General features: G+C 38.0%; 2 protein-coding genes across 2 annotated transcripts in view; one reads left to right on the top strand and one right to left on the bottom strand.

Annotated features, from left to right (window-relative positions):
• The window catches only part of ZNF276 (zinc finger protein 276), an 80,352-nt gene extending 59,639 nt beyond the window's left edge, over positions 1-20,713 (bottom strand). The window contains exons 1-3 of the mRNA XM_053699360.1: positions 20,359-20,713; positions 12,877-12,981; positions 10,078-10,384 (exon numbers count right to left, since the gene is read on the bottom strand). Of these exons, the coding sequence (XP_053555335.1) occupies positions 10,078-10,384; positions 12,877-12,981; positions 20,359-20,491 (545 nt within the window). The 5' untranslated portion in view covers positions 20,492-20,713. The remainder of the gene's footprint in view (positions 1-10,077; positions 10,385-12,876; positions 12,982-20,358) is intronic.
• The window catches only part of VPS9D1 (VPS9 domain containing 1), a 134,133-nt gene continuing 132,570 nt past the window's right edge, over positions 20,576-22,138 (top strand). Inside the window, exon 1 of the mRNA XM_053699362.1 lies at positions 20,576-20,965. Within this exon, the coding sequence (XP_053555337.1) occupies positions 20,867-20,965 (99 nt within the window). The 5' untranslated portion in view covers positions 20,576-20,866. The remainder of the gene's footprint in view (positions 20,966-22,138) is intronic.

Below are 22,138 nucleotides of genomic sequence, written 5' to 3' on the forward strand. Positions count from 1 at the left end.
TACTCTCACCATTTATGTTACCAATTCTTTCTTTTATTTATGGAATTACACTTGTTTCTTTTACAAAGATATGAAGAGTCCACGGATTTCATCCTTACTTGTGGGATATTAACCTACAGCTAACAGGAAGTGGCAAAGAGCACCACAGCAGAGCTGTATATATAGCCCCTCCCTTCCCCTCCACCCTCAGTCATTATCTTTGCCTGTGTTATACTAGTTAGAGGTGAAGTGAGGTGTTAGTTTTAGTTTGTTAAATCAAGAAGTTTTTTATTTTCAAATGGTACCGGTGTGTTCTATTTTCCTCAGGGGGATATGGAAGAAGTTTTCTGCCCTGAGGTTGATGATCTTAGCAGACGTAACTAAGATCCACATTGGTTCCCACTGAATGCTGAAGGTAGTGTAAAGAAATCTTCAGAGTGGAGAACAGCTGCATGCTATTAGCATTAAGGTATGTTCAGTCTTTTTTTCTGAGGAGATCTGTTATATCAGAATGGCTGACATTTTTTGCTATAAAAGGGGTTAAAGTGGATCTGAGAAAGGTGTTTCTTTAAATCCTTTATTTAAAACTTTTTTTTGTGTGGCATATTGGGTGTTTGTTATGGACACTGGGAGAGGCAGCTCGTTATTTTATTATTAAGGGCTGTAGTATTATAAGGTTTTATTGGGGACCACTTGGTTTTTTTTGTTCTAACCACTTCCTATGCGGTATTTTGGATTTGTTTGTGATCGCCCTCAATGAGCGGGGCCTATTTTTCTCTTGTAAGGTGTATCCAGTCCACGGGTTCATCCATTACTTGTGGGATATTCTCCTTCCCAACAGGAAGTTGCAAGAGGACACCCACAGCAGAGCTGTCTATATAGCTCCTCCCGTAACTGCCACTCCCAGTCATTCTCTTGCAACTCTCGACAAGAAAGGAAGTATCAAGAGATATGTGGTGACTTAGTGTAGTTTTACCTTCAATCAAGAGTTTGTTATTTTTAAACGGTACCGGCGTTGTACTGTTTTTCTCTCAGGCAGAAATAAGAAGAAGAATTCTGCCTGGAGATTTGATGATCTTAGCGGTTTGTAACTAAGGTCCATTGCTGTTCTCACACATAACTGTTGAATATGGGAAAACTTCAGTTGGGGGAACGGCCTGCAGATTGCCTGCTTTGAGGTATGTTCAGTATTTTTATTTCTAGAGAGAGGAATAAGTTCTACAAAATGCTGACAGAGCCTTGTGTATTTGAGGTAAGCCTGATGCAGTGATTTAACAGTGACTGGGATTATGCTTACATAACAGGGTAATACTCATGTTAATATTCATATTGCTTAGTGACAAAACGTTTACATGATTTCAAAAATAGGACGTTTTTTCTCTGAGGGAGATAAGTCTTTATTTGGGGCCTAGTTTCCACATGGCTAGTCAGAGATACTCCCAGGAGTATTTTCTTAAGGCCCCTCTGACATCCAGTACATGGTGGGAGGGGCCTATTTTAGCGCTCTAACTGCGCAGTTTTAATACAGACTGAGACATCCAGCTTTCCTAGAAGAGTCCCCTGGCATCTGAGAACCATTTCAAAGGGGTTATTTCTGCACAAAATCATATTTATGGGCAGGTAGGAGCCTCAGCAGAGCTGTGCCATGGTGCTCAATTGATTTTTAACGTTTTTCAATCCGGTTTGGGGCCTAAGGGGTTAATCATCTATTTGCAAGTGGGTGCAATGCTGCTTTAGTCCCTTATTCACACTGTAAACATTTCAAAGATTTTACTGTATTTTTTCACTGTTTTGCAGTTTAAGTGCTAGTTTTTTTTTCTCTTAAAGGCACAGTAACGTTTTGCCGATTCACAGAGATCATCATCAGTTCCTCAGGTTCGCCTTCTTAGACAGGCATTACCAGTTTGTGGCTATTCCCTTCGGGTTAGCCACGGCACCAAGAATCTTTACGAAGGTTCTAGGGTCCCTACTGGCGGTTCTAAGGCCACGGGGCATAGCGGTGGCTCCTTACCTAGATGACATTCCGAAACAGGCGTCGACTTTTCAAATCGCCAAGTCCCATACGGACATTGTTCTGGCCTTTCTGAGGTGTCACGGGTGGAAGGTGAACGAAGAAAAGAGTTCTCTCTCCCCTCTCACAAGATAGATTCAGTAGAAATGAAAAATTTTCTGACAGAGGTCAGGTTATCAAAGCTTCTAACTTCCTGCCGTGCTCTTCATTCCACTTCTCGGCCGTCAGTGGCTCAGTGTATGGAAGTAATCGGCCTAATGGTAGCGGCAATGGACATAGTTCAGTTTGCCCGCCTACATCTCAGACCACTGCAACTTTGCATGCTAAATCAGTGGAATGGGGATTACACAGATTTGTCCCCTCTGCTAAATCTGGATCAAGAGGCCAGGGATTCTCTTCTCTGGTGGTTCTCTCGGGTCCATCTGTGGACTATAGTCACGACAGATGCCAGCCTTCTGGGCTGGGCGCAGTCTGGAACTCCCTGAAGGCTCAGGGTTTGTGGACTCAGGAGGAAGCCCTCCTTCCGATAAACATTCTGGAACTGAGAGCAATATTCAATGCTCTTCAGGCTTGGCCTGAACTAGCTGCAGTCAGGTTCATCAGATTTCAGTCGGACAATATCACGACTGTAGCCTATATCAACCATCAGGGGAGGACAAGAAGCCCCCTGGCAATGTTGGAGGTTTCAAAGATAATTCTATGGGCAGAGGTTCACTTTTGCCATCTCTCAGCTATCCATATCCCAGGAGTAGAGAACTGGGAGGCGGATTTTCTAAGTCGGCAGACTTTTCATCCGGGGGAGTGGGAGCTCCATCCGGAGGTATTTGCCCAGCTGATTCAACTATGGGGCAAACCATAAGTGGATCTGATGGCGTCTCGTCAGAACGCCAAGCTTCCCTGTTACGGGTCCAGGTCAAGGGATCCCCAGGCAGCGCTGATAGATGCTCTAGCAGTGCCCTGGTCCTTCAGCCTGGCTTATGTGTTCCCTCCATTTCCTCTCCTCCCTCGTCTGATTGCCAAGATCTAGCGGGAGAGAGCTTCTGTGATTTTGATAGCACCTGCGTGGCCACACAGGACTTGGTATGCAGATCTGGTGGACATGTCATCCCTTCCACCCTGGACTCTGCCGCTGAGGCAGGACCTTCTACTCCAAGGTCCATTCAAACATCCAAATCTAATTTCTCTGCGGCTGACTGCTTGGAGATTGAACGCTTGATTTTATCAAAATGTGGCTTCTCCGAGTCGGTCATTGATACCTTGATTCAGGCTCGTAAGCCTGTCACCAGGAAAATCTATCATAAGATATGGTGTAAATATCTCCATTGGTGTGAATCCAGGGGTTACTCATGGAGTAAGGTCAGGATTCCTAGGATATTGTCTTTTCTCCAAGAAGGATTGGAAAAAGGATTATCGGCTAGTCCCTTAAAGGGACAGATTTCTGCTCTGTCTATTCTTTTGCACAAGTGTCTGGCAGATGTTCCAGACGTTCAGGCATTTTGTCAGGCTTTAGTTAGAATCAAGCCTGTGTTTAAACCTGTTACTCCGCCATGGAGTTTAAATTTAGTTCTTAAAGTTCTTCAAGGGGTTCCGTTTGAACCTTTGCATTCCATAGATATCAAGCTTTTATCTTGGAAAGTTTTGTTCTTAGTAGCCATCTCTTCGGCTTGAAGAGTTTCATAATTATCAGCCTTACAGTGTGATTCCCCTTATTTGGTCTTCCATGCAGATAAGGTAGTTTTGCGTACCAAACCTGGGTTTCTTCCTAAGGTGGTTTCTAATAAGAATATCAATCAGGAGATTGTTGTTCCGTCACTGTGTCCTAATCCTTCCTCAAAGAAGGAACGTCTGTTACACAATCTTGACGTGGTTCGTGCTTTAAAGTTCTATTTACAAGCTACTAAGAAGTTTCGTCAAACATCTGCATTGTTTGTTGTCTACTCTGGAAAAAGAAAAGGCCAAAAGGCTTCGGCAACTTCTCTTTCTTTTTGGCTAAGAAGCATAATCCATTTAGCATATGAGACTGCTGGCCAGCAGCCTCCTGAAAGAATTACATGTCATTCCACTAGAGCGGTAGTTTCCACATGGGCTTTTAAAAATGAGGCTTCTGTGGAACAGATTTGTAAGGCGGTGACTTGGTCTTCGCTTCATACTTTTTCTAAATTCTACAAATTTGATACTTTTGCTTCTTCGGAGGCTATTTTTGGGAGAAAGGTCTTACAGGCAGTGGTGCCTTCCGTTTAAGCGACTGCCTTGTCCCTCCCTTCATCCGTGTCCTATAGCTTTGGTATTGGTATCCCACAAGTAATGGATGAATCCGTGGACTGGATACACCTTACAAGAGAAAACAAAATTTATGCTTACCTGATAAATTTATTTCTCTTGTGGTGTATCCAGTCCACGGCCCGCCCTGTCATTTTAAGGCAGGTGTTTTTTATTTTTTAAACTACAGTCACCACTACACCCTATAGTTTCTCCTTTCTCTTGCTTGTCTTTGGTCGAATGACTGGGAGGTGGCAGTTAGGGGAGGAGCTATATAGACAGGTCTGCTGTGGGTGATCCTCTTGCAGCTTCCTGTTGGGAAGGAGAATATCCCACAAGTAATGGATGAATCCGTGGACTGGATACACCACAAGAGAAATAAATTTATCAGGTAAGCATAAATTTTGTTTTATCAGGTAAGTTCTTACATAAATGATGTTTTTTTCTACTAATCTCAGAGAGCTTTGAGTGCGTATTGCAGGTTTCTGAAGGCTAACCATGCAACATGCCACAGTGATTGCTTGATTAATACAGGAGCTCAATTACATCTGTCCCTCATTTGCCACAGTAAGAGAGATGAAAAAAAATGTTCAAGGTGTTTCTAGAGGTAGGTCTATGCACTGCAAAACAATGCATATTGTGCTAACAAAATAAGTTTTAACGCCTTGAAAAGGCTCACAGGGCTTAAACATACAGTTCTATACAAACAATAGTGCAATAATAAAAAAAATACTCAACATATTAGAGCATTTTATTTTTGCACTTTTTTATCCATTTGAGAAAACAAACGTAAAAAAGTAATGACTGTACATCTGGCTTCTTAACATTCTACATGGTCATTAATTTCATATAACAATGTGTGAACCTCAGTTTCAAATGTGTATGTGTGTGTCACTACTCCAATGCATCAAATACAACATTAAAGTGACATAAAACCCAAAAAATGTATTTCATTATTCAGATAGAATACAATTTTAAACAACTTTCCAGTTTACTTCTATTATTTAATTTGCTTCCTTCTCTTGTTACCATTTGCTGAAAGGTTTATCTAGGCAAGCTCAGGAGCAGCAGAGAAGCTAGTTTCTAGCTGTTGATTGGTGGCTGCATATATACCGATTGTGATTGGCTCACCCATTTGTTCATTTAGAAACCAGTCGTGTATTGCTGCTACTTCAACAAATGATACCAAGAGAATGAAACGGATTAGATAATAGAAGTAAATTAGAAAGTTGTTTAAAATTGTATTCTCTATCTGAATCATGAAAAAAATATAGGTTTCATGTACCTTTAAAGGGACACTCAAGTCAAAATTAAAACTTTCATTATTCAGATAGTTAATTGGAAAGTTGTTTAAAATTGCATGCTCTATCATTAAAAAAAAAAAAAGTAAATATTCTTTTTATATTTAAACTTTTTGAGTCACCAGCTCCTACTGAGCATGTGCAAGAATAAGCGTATATGCATTTGTGATTGGCTGATGGCTGTCACATGGTACGTGTATGCATTTGTGATTGGCTGATGGCTGTCACATGGTACAGGGGGAGTGGAAATAGACATAACTTTTAAAAATTGTCAGAAAAAAACTACTATTCATTTGAAGTTCAGACTAAGCGCTATTGCATTGTCTTGTCATCTTGTATTTGTTGATTATGCAAATCTACTGTGTTGACTGGTCCTTCAACTTGTCCTAGGAATAAGCTGAACTATAAAAGTGTGTGTGTAAAATTGCATGTTCTTCTTGAATCATGAAAGTCTAATTTTAACTTTACTGTCCCTTTAATGCCATTGCTACCCTGCAAATATATGTACACAGAATTAACACATACTAAGTTTCAAGAATCTCACTGAATAGAAGATTGTTTGGAGTAGATCTGCACAAGGACATTAGTGTGAAGAGGAAGGGACAAGCATTAAAAATGAAAAATAATGTTATAGTTTTAGTTAAATAAAAATTATTTAAATTATTAATGTAATAATTTTTCTCCTTCCAATAAAGTACAGCAGAAAAGTTGATCAAATATGAATAATTAACCAATTAAATTATTCTAAAAATAAAACCAAATTATTTAAATCTGCCTGACTAGCGATTTAAATCAAATCCACCCTGTGGCAAAGCCATGTAAGTCAGCTATTTCTAAACAAAGGGGATCCCAGAGAAACTTTTAAAACCAAACAAAGTAGCACAGCTCCAAAAACCTGCGAGCTATCTCCACACTTCCATCTTCAATAGCATTAGTAAGCAACACTGGGGATGAGGCAAAGAGACTACACGTGGCCAAAGAGATCAAAAGAAAACACTGCGGCGTGGTGCAAGCCAACCGGCTGGGGCAGCCGAACAAGGCAAATCAAAAAATGTAAGAATGACAGCACTCCGGTGAAAGGATAAAGTTAAAAACTCTCACTTTATTAGTACATATTAAAATTGAAGGTGCCCAGCAGGGTCAGGGAACAAATCCCTTATGCGTTTCGTGCTCTGCAGCACTTAATCATAGGGTGTAATAGACATATACCAAATGCTATTTAAACCATGGATAGCCAATCAGTTCATTGCACATTGTCATGGCAACCACGGTACCAAAAATAGCTGCAAAATATTTAAAAACACAGAGCATAATATATACACCAATACTAGTAATAAGGCTTAACACACAGAAAAAGAAAGAAAAAGAAGATTGTGGATAGCAGAATCTCATATTGGAAATTATACTCTAAGCAATATTATTTATAATAACGCAATCCTCAAGAAGGGCACATAACCTATTTGGATAAATATAATTAACAAGTTGCAAGAAACATAACAATAATCTAGCATTCAGCAGATATAAATTGCTAACTTGTAATAATCGCAATAAGTCAGTTTCCAGAACTCTGGACAGCACTTTTTTATTGGTGGATGAATTTATCCACCAATCAGCAAGGACAACCCGGGTTGTTCACCAAAAATGGGCCGGCATCTAAACTTACATTCTTGCATTTCAAATAAAGATACCAAGAGAATAAAGAAAATGTGATAATAGGAGTAAAATAGAAACTTGCTTAAAATTGCATGCTCTATCTGAATCACAAAAGAAAAAATTTGGGTTCAGTATCCCTTTATGGTCAACTAGTGCCCACATTGTCGCCACTAAAACTCTAAAATTGGTACATATTTTATCATTTATACAAATTAATGATTTTTGAGTATTTAAAAAAAACAGTGATCAAGGGAATTCTTAGTCAACAAAGTAACTCTTTATTTAACCCCAAGGGTGTGTTAGTTTTCAATTTATAAATCCAGCATAGCTCTTTTTTCAATAAGGCCTTAGTTCTGTTGCTACCCCTCAATGGAGGATATGTAATATCAATGACTTTAACAGAGAACTTGGGTGTATTTAAAAAATTAAAAAAAAATTTTTTAATACACCCAAGTTCTCTTATCAGAAATCATTATTAATGTGTAAAACTATTAAATATGTACCAATTTTAGAGTTCTAGTGGCGACAATGTGGGCACTAGTTGACCTTAAAGGGACACTGAACCCAATTTTTCTCTTTTGTGATTCAGATAGAGCATGAAATTTTAAGCAACTTTCTAATTTACTCCTATTAACAAATTTTCTTCATTCTCTTGGTATCTTTATTTGAAATGCAAGAATGTAAGTTTAGATGCCGACCCATTTTTGGTGAACAACCTGTGTTGTCCTTGCTGATTGGTGGATAAATTCATCCACCAATAAAAAAGTGCTGTCCAGAGTTCTGGAAAAAAAAACTTAGATTCCTTCTTTTTCAAATAAAGATAGCAAGAGAACAAAGAAAAATTGATAATAGGAGTAAATTAGAAAGTTGCTTAAAATTGCATGCTCTATCTCAGTGTTTTTCAACCAGTGTGCCTTGGCAGACTGACAATCATTATGATTGTTTGTGAATGAATGTCAATATGTCATGTATAGTTTGTAGGAGGCATGGCATGGCAGCACAGTACAGTGTGTATATATATATATATATATATATATATATATACATACATATACACACACACACACACACACACACACATACATACATATACACACACAATATATACACACACACATTGTATATATATCCTGTATTAGGCTACAATGTGCGATTTTGCAATATTTTGGGATGGTGGTGTGCCACAGAATTTTTTAAAGTAAAAAAGTGTGCCACGCCAAAAAAAAAGGTTGCAAATCACTGCTCCATCTGAATCATGAAAGAAAAAAATTGGGTTCAGTGTCCCTTTAACAAACTGATTTAACCCTTTGGCTGCTAAGCCATTTCCCACCTACTTTTTTTTTTTTTTTTTTTACAGACCCCCAAGACTTACACTGTTGGAAAGGTTAGGCGATTACCTTTCCAGCAATAGGTCTTGGGGGTCTGTAGCTGCTTAGATGCATGAGATACAGGCTTCTAAGCAGCATGCCCCCTCCTCCTATACTTAACATTGTTAAGTATAAATAAAGTTGCGCAGTGACGTCATCACGTAATTGCGCGTGACGTCACCGCGCATCATGTGAAGCCCCAGCGATGCCTGTCACTCTACAGGCACGATCGCCGGGGTAGCAGCAGTAAGGAGCCCCCAGATCTCCCTCAAGGTGGGAGAGTGCTCATGACGGCTCTGAGCCGTCATTAGCACCAGAGTGAGAAAATCTGTGACGGCTCAGAGCCATCATTAGCACTCAAAGGGTTAAAGAGAGAGTCAAATCCAAACAAAAAAAAAAAAAAACTTTCATGTTTCAAATAGGGCATGCAATTTTAAACAACTTTCCAATTTACTTTTATCACCAATTTTGCTTTATTCTCTTGGTGTTCTAAGTTGAAAGCTAAATCTAGGAAGGCTCATTTGATAATTTCTAAGCCCTTGAAGTCCGCCTCTTATCACATGCTTTTTTATTTGCTTTTCACAACAGGGGAGAGCTAGTTCATGTAAACCATATAGATAACATTGTGATCACGCGCGTGGATTGTGTTAGACACTGCACTAATTAGCTAAAATGAAAGTCAATAGACAGTAAATAAAATGTCATGTGATCAGCGGTTGTCAGATGATGCTTAGATACAAGTTAATCACAGAGGTAAAAAGACAGTATATTAATACAACAGTGTTGGTTATGCCAAAAACTGGGGAATGGGTAATAAAGGGATTATCTATCTTTTAAAACGACAAAAATTCTGGTGTCGACTGTCCCCCTTTAATGATAATTTGTGCACAAACATTGAGAGAAAAAAAAAAAGGTTTAGCTTAATATGGGCTTAAATTTTAGTCAAGTGGTGTGCCCATTAAATAGGCTCTGGATAGTATACCATATGTCCAACTAGCTCCCAGTAGTGCATTGCTGCTCCTTCAAGAAAGGATACAAAGAAAATGAGGCAAATTTGATAATAGAAGTAAATTGGTAAGTTGTTTAATATTGTATGCTCTATCCAAATCATGAAAAAATATTGGATTCATGTCCTTTTAAAGGTAAAGTAAACACCTTGTTATTGTAACATTTTTTGGCAGTCTTCCAATAAATTATTGGTAAAGACTAAACATTATTAAAACAGATCTACACCTTAGGGAAAGATATGCAACAAAATAAATTATTATAAAAAAGGCAACAAAATAAATTATGAAAATATATTCCAAATTTATATATCAAGTTGTTTACTGTCCTTATCTACTTTATTATTGTTGGTTCAATGCATTTCTTGCTCCATCTGTTTTTATATTCCTTTTTCAGTATTATTGTCCTTTATTTCTCGAGCTATGTCCCCCCACCCTCACACACTTGCAGGATTCGCATACTGGGTGACATTGGAATATTGTGCAGGTCAGAAAGCACTCACCTTCCTTCACCGTGGCGAGGATCTGTAGGGGAGGTGTTCACTCTCAGGATAAATGTCCTTAATATGCTGCGACACTTGTAAAACTGTGCATGGCAGCTTGTGCATACAAACTGGGGCAGTTCAGGATCCCGTTGGACAGATACTCCAACCAGCTGTTGAAAGTGGGTAAAGAACAACTGGTCCACGCGTCTCTGATGTTCTGCATTCTGATAGGTCACCGGCACCTTCCCAAAGGCATGACGCAAGCTACGAGAGGAGAACTTTCCATGACAGAGCCGACAAAATCCAGAGCTGGGAGTCTTTCCAACTGATGAGCAGAAACAAGAAATAAGCACAAACCTCAGGTTCTACAGACAGGATTTTCAGCTCTTATAACTATCTTAAAAAGACTTTGCTTGTTTAAAGTGATTGTAAACGTTGGGTATACCACAATGCATATTTCAATTTGTCACCCCTTAACTAGCATATTTGCATGATTTTTTATTTCATTTTTGCCTTTTATTAAATAAATATCACTCAATTTCTCACTTGTCAATCAAAGTTTGCTAGACCGTCCTCACCGTTTCAGAAAGCATACACAAAGTGACGTTGACAGAGGATTGTACCTCTAACGTCACAGTAAGGGGGGATGTTATCTTCTCTAAATAACATTTATGCCCACGGTTTATGCACGCTCCAGTATCAGCTCACAATGTTGCGAGTAAGAAAACTCCCCTAGGAAGAAATGCGCATGTCTGTTTAGTATCGTGAACGTGCATGGTGACGACTGCTGTTTGATTACCATGAGACGACACAGACTTTCACGCATTTGCATTGAGGAGGGAAAAGAAGGCTATAATAAAAAGCCTGTCAACTGACACGCATTGCAATAGGGCTAATGCGATGCAGTCATGGGGGGGGGGATTGTGTTTAGAGCAGGGATGGCGGATACATGGCACTGAATAGTATATTTCTTGGCATATACTAAAAGACAGAAGGTTTGTTTAAAGAAACTAAAATAAGTGGATATTTATAAGAAGGCATTTACGTTAAGATGGAAGTTAGTAATATTTCTCTGTTTACCATCACTTTAAGACCTTCATAACTGCACATGGACACCTGATCAATGTAAATAAGGCACCTTATTAAAAAGGGACACTAAACCCAAACATTTTTCTTTAATGATTCAGATAGAGCATGCAATTTTAAGCAACGTCTAATTTGCTCCTATTATCATTATTTCTTCGTTCTCTTGCTATCTTTATTTAAAAAGCTGGAATTTAAAGCTTAAAGTGAAGGTAAAGTTTTTCACATACAAATTGATATGTATTTTCCTTTTCTAACGTACAATGCAGTCGCTATGTTTATTTTTTAAATAAACTTTAATTTGACCATATTTACCAACCTTTATGTTTCTATTCCTTGCTATCCTAATCTCCTCCCATCCAGCATTTCCGTGTTTGCTATACATTGACGTATAGAGCGGTCCCACCCGCTCTATACGTCAGAACTACGCTCGTGCACATGTGTGTAACAAACTTGTTGCAGTATGCGATCCGATGCGGTGGAGACTTGGCAAACAATTGAACCGCTTAATGCGCATGCGCAACACGAGGACGCGCTCGCTTTCAAGGAGGAAGTAAAAATAGTTGCACGTACGCACCATTAAGCATCACCTTCTGACGTCAATTGACGGCCGCCTAACGGCCAGAAAATCAATTGGCTGTCTAAACAACGTGATCGTTGTTTAGAAAAAAAAACAACAAAAAAAAAACGGGTTGTTTTGTTCAAAGCGAAATCGCAGCACATTAAACAAGATAACAAAGGTACAATACAAAAATATAAGAAATAATGAATGAACATCCTATTAATTTTGAATGCTATATTGATTTTTTCGTAGCAGACTGATTAACTTTACCTTCACTTTAAAAACAGCCCATTTTAGGTTCAGCACCCTGGATAGCGCTTGCTTATAGGTGGCTACATTTAGCAAAAAATAACCCAGGTTCTAAACCAAAAATGGGCCGGCTCTTAAGCTTTACATTCCTGCTTTTTAAATAAAGATAGCAAGAGAATGAAGAAAATCGATAATAGGAGTAAATTAGAAAGTTGCCTAAAATTGCATGGTCTATCTGAATCATTAAATAAAAAATTGGGGTTTAGTGTCCCTTTAAGCACTTGATAATGAAAAACTTGCCAGCATGGAGAAATCACACAACATATTTTTGGGGGGTTTTCGAGCATTATATTGTAACATAGGTGTCTCTCCTTCACATGGAAAATCCTGCATAGCGAGATAAATAGCTATCAAGCTAAAATTTGCCTTTATGAAAATTGTTTGAGGGACCTTTCAGTATGGCTGAACCTGCTTAGATAATCTCACCAGAGCATAGAGGAAAAAAAGAAAAAGAAAAAGCATTTTGCACCTGAGGCTATTTAGGCATGATTTTCAACAAAACAATACCTAGAGAACAACATAAATTCAATAACAGAAGTACATTGAAAAATCTCTTAAAAATAAAACTGCATGCTCTATCTGAAACATGAATCTTTAGTTGTGACAGTATACATTTTTGAGCCCTAGTTTAATGTCCTTTTAAATGGTCATCAAAATGTCAACCCAGTTTGTCCCTTGTCCTTCTGTGAAATATTCATATTTCAAGCCTCAACTCACCATTGTTAATTGCTGGATTTCTTCCTACCACCATATATACATATGCCAGTAATCCAATAATCAGATAAGGTATATAGTAGTTATTACACACAAACAAAAAGCAGGGGCATAAACGACAAAGAAAAGAACCTTCTGACAGTTCTTACTTTGAGTGACCTCCTCGACTGTCTCATGCTGCTTCTGTCTTTGTTTGCCTGTCGCCTTCCTCTTCTTTCTCCCACTGCCCTTCTCCAATACATGATCACTGGAGCCTGCATTTGAAATAAAGCATCATACATCATTTGAGAGAATAAACAGGCATTTCCTCTCACAGTATAAATGGACAAATAAATGCTTGCATGTGTGTAACAAATTCTGCTTGTCCAATTCTCTGAAGAGAGGACAAATACAAAATTCTGTACCCTGCAAATGCTGCAAACTAAATAGCCAAGGAAGACAAATTGTGGCATTTTGAGCACCTAGGTTATAGAGTTTGCTTTCTGACCTCACTACAGAGCATGAAATAGGCAGCATCATTTTACACTAAAGAAAAGAAGAAAAAAAAAGTTTTTCAACCCCTTTCAAAAAGAACTTGGAAGCTGCATAAAACTGTAGTCTTATATCTCAGAAACATTTTGTGATAATTAACACAGATTTGTTTTGTAAATTTGTATTTTTTCTCTCACTGATTACCATTAAAAAAAAAAAAAAAAATGTACTAGCTACCCAATCAATGTTATATGCTTGGTCTGAAAATTTCTGAAGTCTTATACAACAAGGTAGCAACAATTTTTTTTTTTTTTTTTGGCAAAGTAACTAAAATGTGTGCATACTTTATTCCTGTTTATAGTCAAAACTTACGAGTTGAAAAAGATAACACACACAGACCACACAACCTTCCAACCCGTGGTTTGAAGAACCCTGATCTAGGGCAGGATTCTTCAAACCACAGGTTGGGACCCATTAATAGGATGCAACGCCATGTTTACTGGGATGCGACTTGTGTGTGTCTATTACCTTTTACTACACTTTTAAAGGGACATTAAAAACAAATTGTAAACTACATGATTATGAATCTTCATATATAAGAATAATTTTGTAATGAAAGCTGCAGCTTTATTTTCTCAATTAAGTAAGTACATTCTTTTGTGGTTATTCTTTTTAAGGATTTCCCTGTCCCCCAGAATAAAATAACCCCTGATAACCAATCACAAAGGAATATTCAGATCTAGCATAAACTCTGTTTGCACATGTGCAGACTGGGGTTGTCCGTCATCTTGTATTCCCTTATGGAGGTTTAGCACTGATTCAGCTTAGTTACTATTGCAAAGAATAATTTTCCTATCATGATTGTTGATGCCAAACTGATAATCCACATTTTAAAAGCATGTGACACCATAGAAGCTTAGGGAGGGAGGGAAAAGTAAACAAAAGCTCAAATAAATTGCCTAAAAGTATTATCCCAAGGCTGTCTGGTAGAAAGTCAAACAAGCACAATTTTAAGATGTATATTACAGCAAGAGGCTGCAAAATAAATAATAACATGTATATTGCAATAATGAAACATTGTATGCATTGTTGAAATGTCAAGTTTAATGGTCCTTTAAAGGGACAGTCAACACCAGAATTTTTGTTGTTTTAAAAGATAGATAATCCCTTTATTACCCATTCCCCAGTTTTGCATAACCAACACTGTTATATTAATACACGTTTTACTTCTGTGACTAACTTGTATCTAAGCATCTTCTGACCGCCTCTAATCACATGACTTTTAGTTATTATCTATTGACTTGCATTTTAGCCAATTAGTGCAGTGTCTGCCACTAGCCACGGGCGTGATTACAATGTTATCTATATGGCTGACATGTACTAGCTCTCCCCTGCTGTGAAAAGCTAATAAAAAAGAGGCGGCCTTCAAGGGCATAAAAATTATCATATGAGCCTTCCTACGTTTGCTTTCAACTAGAATATCAAGAGAACAAAGCAAAATTGTTGATAAAAGTAAATTGGAAAGTTGTTTCAAATTACATGCCCTATTTGAAAAATGAGGTTTTTTTGGACTTGACTGTCCCTTTAAGTTTGACTTGAATCAGGAAGAAGAAAAAAATTGCAGCAATCTTGTATATTACTTCAGAAATTTTGAGACCAAGCGTAAAAATAGGGTTGCAAAGGTACTTGGTATCATGGCACTGGGTCTTGGGAAAAAAAGTTTGAAGAACCCTGATCTAGAGTATAGAATTCTAATTTGTGGCATTTTTAGAAGGTAACCTGATGCTAAATGCTGCACAATAAAACATTTGAAATATTTATGAACAAATATTATCATGCTTTTTTCTTTTCACTATAGAAAAAGATACACAAATATTTTCTTGCACAGCATATGGTGGCTTTCTACCCATATATGGGTATTTTTTGCAACCTAAATATATTTTCTGAAAGTGCTTGGTCTACTTAAAAATAATAGTGATATTGATGTGTAAACACAATGAGTGCTTAGAGACTTAAATGACTTTAAAGGGATAGGAAAGTCAAGGTTAAACTTGCATGATTCAGATAAAGCGTGTAATTTTAAGACACTTAAAATTCACTTCTTTTTTCAAATGTGCTTCATTCTCTTGGGATCCCTTGTTGAAAACAAATATGCACATATCCTAAACTAGTGGGAACTAGCTGCTGATTGGTGCCTACATACCTCTGTCTCTTGTGATTGGCTGACTAGATGTGTTCAGTTAGCTGCCAATAGTGCAATGTTGTTCCTTAAGCAAAGGATAAGAACATAATACAAATTTGATAAAAGAAGAAAATTAAAGTTGTTTAAAATTGTATGTTCTATCCAAATTGTGAAAGAAAATGTTAGGGTTTCATGTCCCTTTAATACAGGAGTGTGAAATGGCTCAACAGAAAATACATAACAGTTTTGTTTCAATTCTGTAACTAAATTGAAATATACAAATATAAAATTTTGAATTTGGGTAGATGACATTTATATCACTAAAGGTTTGCAATCCATAGATTTCTGGCAAGGTGTCTCAAAACAGTATCTTACTATATAAAACCATGTTTTTACTTGTTTAAGGCAACAAAATGAATAATCCATCTGAAAAGGGACATTAAATTAAAGTGCCTTAGCATATACCTCAATCCATAAATCTTGTAAATTAATCCACAAAATAACCTTTTTCAAAAGGAAAAAAGGATGCAAATGAAAGAGGACATTATGTACAAAAAATTGCATACTCTAATGAGAGCATCTCATTTTTACAAACAGAAAGAGAAGCAGTCTGCCAGGAATAAACATCTCAGTAGCTTGTTCTATGGCCCCGTTACCACCTGGGAGTAGCCTTTTTTTTAAAGCCAAACTGTGCTTTTCACAAAGAAAAACTTTCCTGAAGTATATCAGTCTGATCCCGCCTAGCAAGGTCATTCCAGCACAATGTTATCTATGTGTCACACATGAACTAGCACTGTCTGGCTGTGGAAAGCTAATAAAATGAGGTGGCCTGTAGTTGCTTAGAAACAAGCAGATATTTAGTGGTTTAGAGGTTATAAAGTATATTAATATAACAATGTTGGTTGAGCTAAGCTGGAAATGGGTATTAAAAGGAGTTATCTATCTTTTTAAACAAAAACGAAGACTGTCCCTTTAACACATTTTCATACACCTTCTCCAACACGCCCATGCTTTCAGTTCATCTTAAAGGGATAGTAAATGCCTTTTAGGTTAACATATAAGCAGAGTGTTAAAGTAATTTTGTTAGCAAAACCTATAGTTATGTGGGTTGATACCTGATAATCTTTGCTAAGGCTAAATCGAACAGATATGTGGCAGGATTAGGCTTCGGAAACCTCTTATGTGCACTTGCAATTATCAAAATGGGAAAAAAATTACAATGAAATTATGTGAAAGGGGCAAAATAAATTATTAAATTGCAATGCAAAGTCCTGGTAAAATATACTATAAATAATTTAGCATTTTATTTTATAATCACAAAGAAGGCTGCCTTACACCAACTATGTGCTATAAGGATATGAATGTGTCAAATATAAGTTTAAATAATAAGTAAAACAAACAGACCCAAAATAAGTTAATGCCACCATTGAAGGTATAAAGAGGCAATTTAAGGCGGGGCGGAGCCAACTATGAAGCTGAGCAGACGCAGGTACTGAGAGCTCCTGCTCAAATAATAGTTTAAACTCCACTAAAAGCCGGCAAAAACCAAATTTTCAGCAACTAAAGTGACCTTAAACCTCACAGTATATATGGGTGCACTAGCTGGAAGTTATTACTGACTTGGAGACCAGCTTCTTATGCTACTCACGGAGACGACTTTTAGAAGAGCTGGGTAGCCGCCATTACAGCAACGGCAGCATGGACATTACAATCCCCTAAAGTTTGAGAGCCTTTTGATCACTGCTGTCACGATCGATACTCCTCGATGCAAGGATACGTTTGAGCTTACACCCTGGTTTTCCCTAGATACTTACTTGTCTGGAACGTTTGGGATTCCTTGCCCAATAGAGAGGATGGACTCGCTGATCAGGACGGCTTTTGCCGCTTTAGAACTCCGCATGGAAGCGCAGTTTGCCTCTCTGGCTCGATGCCTTTCTTTGGAAGCGGAGGACCCGATAGATGACTCAGCGGGGGATCCTAGCATGGCGGATAATATACCAACAGAGGCCCATAACGTGTGATATTCTTGTCCCCATGGCGAGAGTAAAGCTGAAAACAGCAGTGTCCCATCTATCCTCTTTAAGTGGCCTACTGACGTGGATACTCAATCTATACCTCTTTCGACACCAGAGTCTAACCCAGACCTTTTCATCACACCTGCAGCCCTGTGCTCCGCTCCTGTTCCGAGGCGGCCGGTCGAATTGGGACCGGAGGGGAAAAATCTTTCTATTAATCGCATTAGAGCTGCCTAGTCGCCATAAAATGGGCGCTGAGAAAGATATGTGGAGACGCACGGAGAAGCCGAGGATGGTGCCGCAGGAGTACTCTGCCATAACGAGTCAGTCAATTTCATATCGCAGCCCCCACACTCATAACTTACCTTCTCCTCTACAGCCGAGGGTGAAAAGCGACTATCAGTTGTCGGGTCCCTCGGAGCTCACGCAGAGTGAAGTCATGAAGCGTCCTACTGGCTCTCTGCAGGGCCCTTTCGATCCGGGTGGCTGGCATGGTCGGTCTTATATTTGATGAGAGTGACTGGAACGTATATATACACCTCATGGATGGACTATCTGTGGTTATAGTACTTTTAGTACAGAGTTCCCCAGCTCTTGCAACAGCCCTACTGTTATTTATAGTGGGGACACTATATAAGGATTTGTATTATCCTCTATAATTTAACTGTGTTAGGATTCTATGCACTGTTTGTTTACCACTTGTTCATGTATGATAGTAATGTTTTGATATTCTGAAACAGATTCACACTCCCCCTCTCATGTTTACCAACTTATATTGTTATACTAAAAGGCTATATCTCAAGTGAGGAAAATTTTTAATCTTAGGTGTAAACAGGATGTTAAATGAAACCCTAGCTATCACTTTGGAAACCATATCATGATGTCTAGGGTTTACATTTTGTCTCTAAAGCATTAATACCTAAATTAGCTGACATGGAGACACTATTACCTTGCAGAATGGGTCTCTCTTCAATATTACTCTTATGTTTGCTACATAGGCTTCTATCATAGAGGTAACTTTATTAATTCAGATATACACCTCCTGATATATACAGAGTAACACAGAAAGGCCACTAACCCACACTTTAGTGCAGCAGTGGCAGGCTTCTTAACTAGAGTCTGCACCGCATATAGGAACTTAATTAATTAAATATCTCACATGCAGACATATGGAGCTATATCACACAGTACTTAGATCCCCTGATTTAACATTTCCCCCTTTATACCCAAAAGGCATGAAACTCTAGAAGCCCTGCTGGACAATCAAACTAACCGACTCCTGCCCCCCCCATCCCCTATACCCCCCCTTCCCGCCCCCCCCCCCATCCCCTTCCCTTGTCTCACACTCCTTTCCTCTTCCCTTGTCCTGCACCCCTCTATTACTTTCTTAACCTGAGCGGCTCTTGCCCGCTGTATCTCTTTCTTTTCTTTTCCCCAATAAATTTATAATGCTAACTCCCTGATATGCTCTACTTTACATAGACAAATATTATTATGATTCCTATAGAGACTTAGGGACCATCTCTAATGAAACAACAAAATTGAGGCATCATGATCATGTGTCCAGATAATAAGGCTTGTCGCACTTTAACCCCTAACGCTACCAATTACATATGCTATAAGTGATACAGCAGAGATATTAGATAGTATACCATAACCTCACTCAAATACTACTTTTTGGCTATTGACATTGTTATATTGTATAACTGAAGTTTCTTTTTTTTTTTGTATTTTTGGTCCTGGGTGTATCATGACTGTAAATACAACAAGTGTAGTGTCGATTTCTGTGCCTTAAGGATTAGATCAAACCTTATTTTTTGTACGTAAAATCTATACTTGACTTTACCACTCTTAATCTGCTACTGGACACATATCTTTGTTTTGTTATGTTACTTTTGCATTTTACCTCAATAAAAAAAAAAAAAAAAAAAAGAGGCAATTTAATAGGACCAGGACAGGCATACATGATAAACCAACAGACACATATCTAAAAGCTTCACAGACAAAAAGGCATATATACAGACAAAAAAGGAATATATAAAGCCAAAACTCTGAGCATTATGGCAGGTATGTGACAGTAAACCCACAGTTCCAGGATACATATACAACTGGCTAATCAGCAAAGGACTATACAAAAAAATAGAAAATTAAAATCTGTATTCTCACAGCCTCAAAACAGAACCACTGACATCTAAAATGAATAAAAAGATGGACGATACCTCAAACTTGGAAACACCTATGCCTTTTATACACTTTTTGTGTATACCCCTGGTGAGTACTGCCCAAATAAGGCAGGGGTATTATTTACTAGTGGATATCATTATGTTTTTTTTTTAAAAAAGCCTGAACTTTGAGTTTTTGTTTGTAGCCTATATACAAAACAAATATATAATATAAAGGGATATAATATAAAGGGGTAATACCTTTCTGTTTGCTTATTGAAAGAACAAAAGTATGGGTCCCTAACTATTGTTCTTTCAATAACTAAACAGTAAGATATCATACTGTATTACTTAGGGATTTCAATATAAAATATCATGGCCACTGTCTGCCCAGAATTGATCTTATTGTAATTTCAGCAGAAAGGTTTTTGATACATGAAGCCTCACATTTTTTCTTATTGGGCACCCTCAGGACTATCTAAAAAAAATATCATCATCTGTTTACCTTTACAGTAAACTATCATATGGGGAAGTAAATGTAAAATTCTAAATTCAGTAAAAAATGTATTTGTCTTAACACCATACTAATGGGCAATTACCAAATTAGTCCCCCATTTAACTAAAAACCTGTTGGTACTTTGGTAAGAGAATATCATAGCCATTGCAGTATGTGTCCCCTTAAAACCCAGACAGCCAGTGGGAGGTTGCAATAGTGTATCCATCAATAGCGACCAATAGACAAATGAGGTCTACATCTTTATTCTGATCTACGTATTTCTGAACCATACTAGCGACTCTCACCCTCTTGCTGCTCCTTGGGCTCTGACACTCGTTTCCTTTTAGGCCTACGCTGATCCGCGACCTCTTCTGTGACAGGATCCCGAGCTGTGTTGAGCTCAGAGCCCGGTTTTCGTTTGTTTCGCCCTGGCTTCATCCCTAGGTCTCACCCCCAAACCTAATCCTGGAAGCCGCCATCGAGTCCAAGTTTTGTAAGCAGTAGGATAAACATAAAAAGAGATTTGTAAACGACAGCACCACTGAAGGAATGGAGGAGGTATAACACCCTGTGTATAAAAACTGTTGTCTCGCTAGGTTTCCTTTATGTAAATAAGTGACCATTCATGCAGTATTAGAACGGGTCAGACAGGGGGCGAGCTATACCTCTTTTAATATCTTCTACTAGTTGCGAGTCCGGACGGTAATATGTTCCGTGTCTTTGTGCGTTCTGTTAATATATCCGGTGGAATTTCCGGCTCTAACGCGAAAGTTCCGGGCACTGTCATATTTTTACTATTCTTCTGACTCAGATATGGCTACCTCGGCATCAGATGGAGCTCTGAGGCCTCTGCAGAGAGCCATGAAATTTGCAAACCGAGCCATCCAGCTGGACACTGGAAACATGCACCGGGTGAGTAGAGCTTGCAGAGAGCCAGAAAACGGGACTTACAAAATACCAGTGGAAGGGTATCTCAAATAAAAGGGTACATCCAAATCTAGATGATAAACTTATCAGCAGCAGCTTTATCCTGTGTGAAAGCCTTCATTAAATAAAGCTTGTGGAGATTATGTGTAGGTACATTCTATAATACGGTTTTGGCTTGTTTGTTTTTTGTTTTGTTTTTGCTTTGATTTATACACATTGAATTGTCAATATATGAGGAATTGTCAAATTACTTTCTTAATATTTAAATATACTTTCTAAAGCTTTTTAAAATGGTTATATGCTGTAACATATTACTTTAACAACAACATGGAACAGCAGTTTAAAATAAAAGAATCTGCTACGGTCAAAGGGGGTGGGAGGGGCGATGTATATATTATATCAGATTTCTTTCTTTAGCAGCATCCAGATACCTATTCCACACTAGACTTGTGTGTCGTCAGAAGAAATAGTGCCAACAATGGGGACTAGCTGGTTGGCACAGCACATAGATGACTGTATATAGATATGATTGTTGAATAAGCAGTTTAACAAATGCTGACTCTGTATCTGCTCATGGGGAAAGACATGTACAGTATGTTCAAGCATTAAACCAGAGTACCAGACTAGTTTCAAAGCCCAGTAATTCTAAAAGATCAGCCTAACTTTTTTTGTGTTTTATACCTTTATAACCTGATATACCAGGACTGACAGCTTTTAACACTCCAGGTAGTGTTCTGAGTTTCCTGGTTGAAAAACATTAATTTTATGGGTTATCAAATCTTTATTTACTGTCAGTGCGACACTTCCTTGTAAGCTAATAATGTCTCTTCATTGGCAGATTACCACGGGTGTCTTCCTGCTTGTCAGTCTTCCGACTTGTTTTTCCACTATTGTCAGCAGATGTATCTGATTATACTAATGTAAATGTAAAGGCACATTTTACTGTATTATGTTCTACCCTTTTATATGTTCCTAAATCAATTTTAATTTCTAGAGTATATTACATTGTTTTCAAATAGATCTTTTAATTTTTATTTTATAATTTTGTTATTTGAAATAGCTGATCTTGCCACTTATACTAAAAAATTCAATATTGCAATATTGACTACAGAAATGCTAAGTAAATATAAAAACAGCAGCAGAAATTCATGTCCCAAT

This window comes from Bombina bombina, chromosome 1, assembly GCF_027579735.1.
Source record: "Bombina bombina isolate aBomBom1 chromosome 1, aBomBom1.pri, whole genome shotgun sequence".
NCBI lineage: Eukaryota > Metazoa > Chordata > Amphibia > Anura > Bombinatoridae > Bombina > Bombina bombina.